We start from the raw sequence: 10,000 nt of genomic DNA, 5'->3' as shown, positions 1-10,000 counted from the left end.
TACGATTATTTTGTAATCGGTCTTCACGCAAGACTTGGCTCGTGACGTCATACGCGCATCGCTTCGTGGGCGTTTGACAAAGCGAACAAGTCGATCAAGGAGTAATGTATATAATATCAGGAAAAAGCAACTCGGTGATCTCTCACATCTCATAGACGGCATGGGAAATTAGCCGCGTTTATTTTGAGCGTTGCGCATATGACGTCAGACCCCAGGCGATCCAGCTAGACCCAACCCTTTTCCTTGCTCACGGTCATTTGCCGTTCGAGTAATGGCGGACAGCGAAAACCGAAAAACTACGTTACAATAATCATACTTTCCGCGGGAATTTTGAGATAAAAATTGGAATGATACCTATTAAGTACGTCTATTTTCAAAATGAAGATAATGACCGTTGAACGGTCGAAACGTCGCTTTCTTACCCCGATAGTTTTTACTACAAAATGTTTTAAAAAACCTCTACTTATAAGTATTTTCAAAATCTAAAGAAAAAAGGACATGCAAAATTTTCATCGTAGTGGCACTTAAACAAAAACAAATAGAGGATTAAAATGTTTGAAATTCTTCCCCAAGAGCCAATACTTAATAAATTTTTTTAACTAATGCCCCGTTCACACCGAACCCTAACTATGTTTGGTCATTTTAAATCATGTATACTGATTTGTTGACTTCTCATTTACCACAGATTGAAAATTACCAGAATTTCATGTAAAAGCCAGTCCTACATTTTTCGGTGACTGATTTTCATTTTGTGAAACGCAGGTCAATTAAACATGTCATTTTGGTGTGAATGGGGTATAACTTTATCTTTTTCTGATTCCACAGCAACACCAGGCAAATGATTCTAGGAAGTCTTGATAAAAGTTATTTTCTAAAACTTAGGGGCAGTTAATAAATAAAGCTATAGTAGGGGCCTTAGAATTGGAAGTCAATACTTCCCTATGCAGAAAGGTCATGATAATTTATTTTAGCTTTTGGAGTTCTGTGTAACATGCAGACTGGGAAAACAAAGCTAAAGTAACAATACGCTATTAACAATGACCAGATAAGCTAAACACTTCATAGCTAAAAACATCATATTAGCGGTAGCCAACATTAATTATGTATAAAACCACATAGAGATTAATAAGGACTACTTTACTTTCGCTTCAGGTTAAGTTTTCGTGGAGAGAGATTTTATAGGTTTTGCGAAATGATTTTAAAAGGACTTTAAACAGGTTACTGGTAGCACGGCAAGGCTGTTTTACACTACAGCATCAGCAATAGCTTTTCCCTGCTAGTTCTCTAGATCGCAAGACTGAGGAGAAAAATTGCTGAAGACAACGCTTCGCATTGCTGTAAATATTTCCCCTTCTTTATTGGAAATACGCGGTACCTACATGCACGTGTTAACTCTATTTTTTAAGAAGGTCTACCTTGTTCCGTTAGCTCTTATTAGGTTAAGAACTTTCATTTTTTTCTGGTCACGCGCTTTATAAGTACCTACACTATCGTATTTCCCTTCAGTTGTTGATTGCCTTTTTATTGACTTCCTAGGAATTGTTTTTGTGCATTAAAAGATGGCCAATGACTTGTCCTTCGCTAAGCTGCCTCTTTGACGTGGAAATGACTTCTGTTTCTTTTGTATTTTAGTGCTACGTAATATCACAATCTGTTAATGATGTCAAGATCAGTTAACCGCGGGAACTCCCGCACTGTCAACAGGGGTTCCTGGTCTACATGTATGGAGAGAAGAAACTGTCTCAATGAAGAACGAAGTCTTACGAGAGATATAGAAGTCCATACTGGTGTAGAGTGTTTTGGCGAAGCAGGAAAGTTTGAGACACATGAAAGAGTCCACACTGAGGAGAAGCCTTATAGATGCAAACAATGTGGAAAGTGTTTTAACCAACCAGTGAATTTAAGGACGCACGAAAGAGTCCATACTGGAGAGAAGCCTTATAAATGCAAACAATATGGCAAGTGTTTTTGCAACAAAAATGATTTAAGGACACATGAAAGAGTACATACTGGAGGGAAGCCTTTTAAATGCCGACAATGTGGAAATTGTTTTACGAATGCAGCAAAATTGAGGACACACGAAAGAGTGCATACTGGAAAGAAGCCATATAATTGCAAACAATGTGGAAAGTGTTTTAGCGTGGCAAGGAATTTAAGGAGACATGAAAGAGTCCATACTGGAGAGAAGCCTTATGATTGCAAACAATGTGGCAAATTTTTTAGCCAAGCAACGAATCTGAGGCGACATGAAAGAGTCCACACTGGAGAGAAGCCTTATAAATGCAAACAATGTGAAAAGTGTTTTAGCGATGCAGCGAATTTGAGGAGACACGAAAGAGTGCATACTAGAGAAAGGCCTTATGAATGCAAACAATGTGGAAAGTGTTATAGCCAAGCAGAGCATTTAAGGGCTCACGAAGGAGTCCATACTGGAGAGAAGCCTTTTAAATGCAAACAATGTGGCAAATGTTTTAGTCACGCAGGAAAATTAAAGACGCATGTTAGAGTGCATACTAGAGAAAGGCCTTATGAATGCAAACAATGTGGAAAGTGTTTTAGCAAGGCAGGAAATTTGAAGACACATGAAAGAGTACATACTGGAGAGAAGCCTTTTAAATGCAAACAATGTGGCAAATGTTTTAGCCAAGCATCACATTTGAGCACACATGAAAGAGTACATACTGGTGAGAAGCCTTTTAAATGCAAACAATGTGGAAAGTGTTTTAGCCAAGCAGTGCAATTAAGGGCGCACGAAGGAGTACATACTGGTGAGAAGCCTTTTGAATGCAAACAATGTGGAAAGTGTTTTAGCCGAGCAGTGAATTTAAGGAGGCACGAAAGAGTACATACTGGAGAGAGGCCTTTTAAATGCAAACAATGTGGCAAATGTTTTAGCCAAGCCCAACATTTGATCACACATAAAAGAGTACATACTGGAGAGAAGCCTTTTAAATGCAAACAATGTGGCAAATGTTTTAGCCAAGCACAACATTTGAGCACACATGAAAGAGTACATACTGGAGAGAAGCCTTTTAAATGTAAACAGTGTGGAAAGTGTTTTAGCCAAGCAGAACATTTGAGGACACATGAAAGAGTACATACTGGAGAGAAGCGTTCTAAAGGTCAGCCAACTGGAAGGTCTTTCCAGAACAGAAGAACTGTGAGGAAACATGAAAAAGCACAAGAAGGTTCTGCAACTTCAAATCAAGATGAGGTGGAGGTTCATTACCCCTGCACTTGGCAAGATCATAGTTCGAACCAGGGTGTAAAACACAGCTGTTGGGTTTGCCAGGAGGAGTTGAGCAGCGAGCGGCTTCTTCTTGCACATTACCAAAATCATATGAGGTTTGAGGAGCCATCAACCTGAACTAGGTAGTTGGGTGGCTCTCTTGATAAATTTGTTTTGTAATGGTCTTTATCTTTGGCAGTAAGAAAGGAAACGAAATGAACGTTCATTTAAGGTGGCTTAAAAGAGTTTCAACATTTTGGAGGGGTAGTTCTATTGAAAGGATTAACTGTACAACACTTTTTAAAAGATCTGGAAAGAAGCAGACTAACAACAATTTTTATAAAAATAACGACACATTTGAAACTAAATAATTTACAAGACATGTTTCGGTCGTTCGACGACCATCGTCATTTGAAATTATAATAAAGTTTCTATATAACGCGCGCTCTCATTGGTTTAAACAGCGTGCTTTATGAGAGTACAAAGCACGGAACAAACGAAAGTTCAGGTCATCATCCGCTGAAATGGCAGATGAATTTCCGAATTTTTCCTTGGGTATTATTGAAGCTGTCAGTTAAAGGCTTGCTGAGATATTCTGTCAAGTGCTTTGGATGGAAGACTTAGACCGTCGCCCGGTCCAGCAGTTCTTTCAAGCTCAGAAAGCCCTCACGCTGGAGTTCTTCATTTACAAAATTCCCAACAGGTTTTCAGATTCCAGCCGCAAGCAATAAACAGTTTGTTTTCCAATTGTCATGTCGGAAACGTGCAGGTTTTCATGGGCAACAATTCGTCCGGTTTTCACTGAACTTATTTAGATCCTCTTTTTTGCTGTTTTTTGACGGACTGAAACCGAACATTGAAGCACTTGTTTTCCATAAATTCGAATTTTGTGTGATTTCTGTCGAGTCACTTTCCAGTTGATTGATGTTTTGACAAGCCTTTGTTTCATTAACCAATCAAATAAGTTTAAATATTCTTACAAGCGCCTATCGGCTCGTGTTTCCCCCTACACTTCTTTCGAGCTCTAGCCGCTTCCTGCGTGCTTTACAACAGAACAGAGCACAGTCAAGGCTTCTTTATTTGTTAAGTAGAATTATTTTTTTCCAATGCTCAAACACATTTCTTGTTTAGGGGTTCGTTTTTTGACCAAATTGATTGTGTGGCAATAGGCTCTCCCCTCGCCCCGGTGTTGGCTAATCTTTTTATGGGTCACCATGAAGGGATTTGGTTGGAAAACTATCAGACCTCTGGTATTTTATTTTACCGACGCTATGTTGACGATACTTTTTGTCTATTTGACACTGAACATGACACTACTTTGTTTTTTGACTACATCAACGACAGACATCCCAACATACGTTTCCACATGGAAAAAGAGATGGATTAAAAAATCCCCTTTTTGGATGTTCTGATTGACAACAGTCAACGTCAATCTCCTATTACCAGGGTCTATCGAAAGAAAACTTTCACCTGTCTATTAATTAATTATTTCAGTTTTACCCCGTTCTCTTACAAACGTGGCGTAATCAGGACCCTAGTTGACAGAACATACAAGATCAACAACACGTGGGTAGGCTTTCATTAGGATATCATGAAATTGTTATTAATCTTACGTAAAAACCTTTTCCCCAGTCATAACGTTGAGAGGGTCATTAGGCAGTATATTGCAAAAACTCGAACATACCTGCTAGTCCTCCCTCTAATTCTACACATTTTTTTTCAAATTACCTTATGTTGGGCCCTTCTCTATTGTAGCACAAAACAGATTACGTAAACTACTCAAACGTTATTGTAACAATCTTGATGTTAAGCTAGCCTTTTCTTCCTTCAAGATCCGTAACATGTTTAGTGTGAAGGACCCTGTGCCTGTCGAACTTCGTTCGAATGTTGTCTACAAGTTTATAAACCTGTGCAAGCTGTAATTCTTGCTATGTCGGCGAAACTAGCCGACACCTCTCGACAAGCATTGGCGAACACTTAAACAGGGACAGGACCTCACACATCTTTTAACACCTTCAACAATCCGAGGCATGCCGTAATTCCTGCTCTGCTGAATGTTGTAAAGTTATAGATCATGCGACCACAAAATTCCAGGTCCAGATAAAAGAAACGTTACATTTTTCCTGGGAGCAACCTTCTTTAAACAAGCAATTATATCATGTTAATTTAAATCTTTCGTTCAAATCAGAATGTCTCTATTGTACACTCTTCTGTTATCTTTGGTTATTATGTCATATTCCTAATTTATTCCACGTTGTTATTTATCTTTGTTTAGCATTATATTATAAATTCAAATGTACTTTAAATTAATTCTACTTTCAACTGAAGATGGTCGTCGAACGACCGAAGCATGTCTTGTAAATTCAGTTTCAAATGTGTCGTTATTTTTATAACAATACTTTTTCATGTAACGCCAATGTATTGGTACCAAATAAAACAACAATAATAGGCCATTTCGGAAAATACCATAATACTCTTTGTTTGTCGTCCCAAATTTTACATAAGCATTGTTTTTGTTTTCTCTTGGGACCATTGTAAGTCCCAAGAGAAACTGGAAACAAAGCGTATGTAAAATTTGGGGGGACAAACAAAGAGTATTATGGTATTTTTCGAAGTGGCCTATTGCTCAACAAGATGCTTTTATTCATGTGACGTAATAAGTCACCTTGGCAACAAAACAGCGATGTAAAAACATGTATTTTTTTATTTAGACGGTTATATTTCAGAAACAAACTCGGTGATCCCAGCTATTTATAGCTGGAAAGTGATTGGCATGCAAAGATAGACCTTTTTACAAAAATCTCAGGAGCAAGCTTTGTACGGAGGAGCTATATGGTGATCCAATATGGCCGCCGGAAATCAATAAAAACGTTCGGAATTCGCTTCGCCATGGAAGAGCCTTCTTTTCACTCATGAACTGCATCAATCTCTTAAGACTTCAAACGTTGCAACTGTTGAATTTTTCTTCAACCAAACAGCCACTATCTTCGTGTCAAGCAAGGCGAAATCCGGAAATCAAAAATGCTGGAAGATACGTGGTGTATTTGTCATTTAGTGGTTATCTATTGTTTACCATTATCTAAACACGGTAAAACCTTCAGGGTTAAGAGTAGGTTTCTGTTTATGTTGAGGGCTAAGAACCCGAGTTCGAGTCTTGAAATTTTCGGACTCTTTGTTTTCCTCCAGTTTTTCTTTGTAATATTTTTTCTTAGTTTGTTTTTTTTAATTTTCTTTGAAGTGAAGTGTGTAGTCGACCGTTATAAATGGCATCGACCGTTTCAAATGGCAACGACCGTTCTGAGAAATGGCAACGACCGTTTACGATAGGGAACCTTGCGGAGGCGAGTGCTCTCACCACTGCGCCAAATCTGCTTTTCAAAGGTGGTGGGTTGTGCAAGGATTTAGTCTTGAAGACTGTAACTCTAGCCAAATCACTGGTTGTTCTTTTCATCTGGCATGGGTATTTACCGAAGGAAACTGAATTTAGTAATAGACAGCAATACGTTTGTTGGGATGAAACCTGGAGAAGATTTAGCAGGAGATTTAGTTGTACTTCAGACCTCTTTATCCTCTTTTAACTTATAGCTTAATTAACTGGGGGAATACATATCCAACTTCTCTACAGCCTCTTATTACCTAACAGAAAAAAATTAGAATAATAACCTTTTCTGATTTTAATTCTCATTCTAGTCCCCCCTTTCGCAAGTTGGGGCTACCTAAATTAGGGGATTTAATATATTTAGACAGTGCTCTCCTTATGCATGACTACTGTTCTAATAGATTTGCTAGTACTTTCAATTATTTCTTTTAAAGGATTAATAAAACACGCCACTATGCAACCAGACTGGCCTCTAAGATGTCTTAGTATTTAGCGAAAGCCAGGACTAATTGTGAAAAATTTAATATCCGTTTCGGTGGGACTAAACTCTGGAAGGCTATGAACGAAGATACAAAATCAGCGAGTGGGTTTTCGCTTTAAAAAGCTCTTAAAATAATCTGTCATCCTCAATTATGCCCCAGGCACTCAGTGCAATTAGCTCTTGCTATTTATGAGTGCCTGTGCGCTCTTTCTCTCACAATTATTGTAAGGACATGCGCACTGCGCGGGGTCTGAAAGCCATGATGGATTAAACTGTTAGTGTTCACTTTGTATCTGTGTTTTATCTGCTTACATCGACATAACATGGCGTAAGAAGTAAAGCACGCACCGTTAACTCCGCCAACTTCGCAGATCGGAGCACATGTCACAGTAGAACGTACCTACAACAAGTCAAGAGGTAAGCTCACAAGAAATGGCTACGCACTTTAATTGGCCTTCCAAGTCCGGAACCACTTGATTTATGCGGCGATAATATCTCCGAAAATTGGAAGAAGTTCGGACAAAAGTTTACTAAATTATGAAATTGTCACTGGAATAAACAAGAAAGAAAGTGTGTCTAGAGTGGCCACGCTGCTAACAGTCATCGGCAATGATGCTATCGATGTTTTCAACACGATAACGTGGGATGCAGAAGGTGATGACACAAGGATTGACAAGGTATTACAGAAATTTCAAGAACACTGTGAACCAAAAAGAAAGTGTTAGTTACGAAAGATACAAGTTCTTCTCAAGGGCTCAAGAGAGCGGCGAAACTATCGACCAATATGTGACTGTACTTAAAAATGTGAGTGAAACCTGTGAATTTGGAACACAAAAGAACTCTCTTATCAAAGATCGAATTGTGCTTGGTGTAAATAATTGCAAGACGATCGCGAGGGAAAGATTGCTCAGAGTACAGGAACTGACCCTAGATACTTTTAGCATCGGGTTTTTCAGGCAATACCGCGAACCGAAAACCTCGGGAAATCACGTGATCTTGTCCTTGCCATCACGTTTGCGGTTTGCGGTTGGAATTTCAACTTCAAGACACCACTTTTGCGGTAAGTGATTTATGGCAGCGTTTTATAACCAGAGATCAATCAGACCTCCCGTGTGACCATGTCACTCACGTTGGGGACAATTTTGAAGATGAAATATAAGTTTTGGGAAAATTTGAGCTGTTTTATTTAAGAGCAGTTGTAGCAATGAAAAATCCAAGATAACCTCTAACGGCAAACGACTAACAACAAACCGCGGTTTGCGGTTTGCGGTATATTCCGAAAACGTCGGTGCTAAAGGTCTCTAATGACAGAAAAGCAACTTCAAGAACTGGAAAGTGATTCATCAGTACATGGTATTGCAAGGAGAAGAGCAAATCAGTCCTCAAGAAGCAGCTCTTAGAAAAGGAGGAAAAACCACCTCCAAACAAGATTTTGAATTGCGGAAAAAGACATGGTGTGAGAGAATGCCCCGCGTATGGAAAAATGTACCACAATTGCCAAAGACAGCATCATTTCCAAAACTTGTGCAGATCACGAAAGAAAGTTCATGGGCTTGAAGAAGTAACCAAAGAACACCATTCGAAGAAAAACCTGTTTGTTGGAGCCATCACCACCAATGTTGAACTTCAAAATGATGAATGTTTTGTGATGTTGCCAGTGCAGATTAAAGACATGTTACATGAATTAAGCTAGACACCGGATCTCAAGTCAACATCTTACCTGTCAGAGAACTCAAGAAGATAATTGGAAGCAACCCATGCATGGATCCGTGTACACACAAACTAGTCAGCTACTCTGAAACAAGCTAACAGTTTTTAGCACGGCAAAACTGCCCGTAAAGTACAAAGCAAATGTAGAGAAAGAGCTTACGTTCCACATAGTTGACACAAACCAACTAGGATTACTGGGACTCAGGTCTTCTCAAGACCTGGGTTTAATCAAAGTGGTGATGACGCAGAGGAAGAACGATCCAAACTAGATACCGATTTGAAAAGTGATAAATTCCCATATCAATTGAAAGAAGAAGTCATGCAGAAGTATGGAAACGTTTTTACTGGATTGGGCCGTTTGGAGAAACCTTACCACATCGAAGTAGACCCCAGAGTGACGCAGGTTGTGAACCCTCCCAGAACGATACCAGCAGCTCTAAGAGACAGGGTAAAGCCAGAGTTGGAAGACATAGAGAAACGTAGAGTTATTCGTAGAGTAGAGGAACCCACCGACTGGATGAGTTCTATGGCCATCGTTGAGAAGCCTGACGGGCGTTTGCGTATCTTTTTGGATCCCAGAGATCTAAACAAAGCCATTAAAAGAGAACACTTCCAACTCCCCACAATTCAGGATATTACAACACGAATGGCAAATGCAAAATGGTTCACCAAATTAGATGCAAATCGAGGCTATTGGAAGATACCCTTGGATGAAGCAAGTCAGCTGCTGACCACTTTCAATACACCATTTGGACGGTTCTGCTCTCAGGTCACTCCCTTTGGCATCAAATCTGCCCAAGAGGTCTTTCAAAAGCGGCATGACTTAACATTTCAGTGATTTAGAAACTGACATAGATGACATCATAGTGCATGCAGAAACAGAAGTTACACATGGTAGGCGTCTACACTCAGTCTTGGAATGCTGTGAAAAGATCAACTTAACACTAAACAAAGAAAAATGCGTCTTCAAGTGCAAAGAGGTTACATATATTGGTCACAAACTCACACAAGATGGAATCAAACCTGACGACAACAAACGACAACAAAGTCCATGCCATTAACGAGATGCCAGCACCATCTGACAAAAAGGGAGTTGAGAGACTTCTTGGAACAGTGAATTATTTAGGAAAGTTTGTTCCCAATTTGGCAACAGTCACTGAACCATTAGAATTCTCCTAAGAAAGGACAGTCACTGAATTTG

The 10,000-nt window shown here is 39.3% G+C and overlaps 1 protein-coding gene across 3 annotated transcripts in view; it reads left to right on the top strand.

The window, feature by feature from the left end:
* Positions 1 to 7,110, top strand: part of LOC137974381 (zinc finger protein 665-like) — a 21,907-nt gene extending 14,797 nt beyond the window's left edge. For 2 of the 3 annotated variants that reach the window (XM_068821330.1, XM_068821329.1), the window contains one exon: positions 1,633 to 7,110. In XM_068821330.1, the coding sequence (XP_068677431.1) occupies positions 1,658 to 3,367 (1,710 nt within the window). In that variant the 5' untranslated portion in view covers positions 1,633 to 1,657 and the 3' untranslated portion in view covers positions 3,368 to 7,110. The remainder of the gene's footprint in view (positions 1 to 1,632) is intronic. The other variant, XM_068821328.1, reaches the window with a different exon arrangement.
* Positions 7,111 to 10,000: the final 2,890 nt, after the last annotated feature.

Source organism: Montipora foliosa, chromosome 10 (assembly GCF_036669935.1).
Source record: "Montipora foliosa isolate CH-2021 chromosome 10, ASM3666993v2, whole genome shotgun sequence".
NCBI lineage: Eukaryota > Metazoa > Cnidaria > Anthozoa > Scleractinia > Acroporidae > Montipora > Montipora foliosa.
This window is presented reverse-complemented; position numbering and strand designations above follow the sequence as displayed.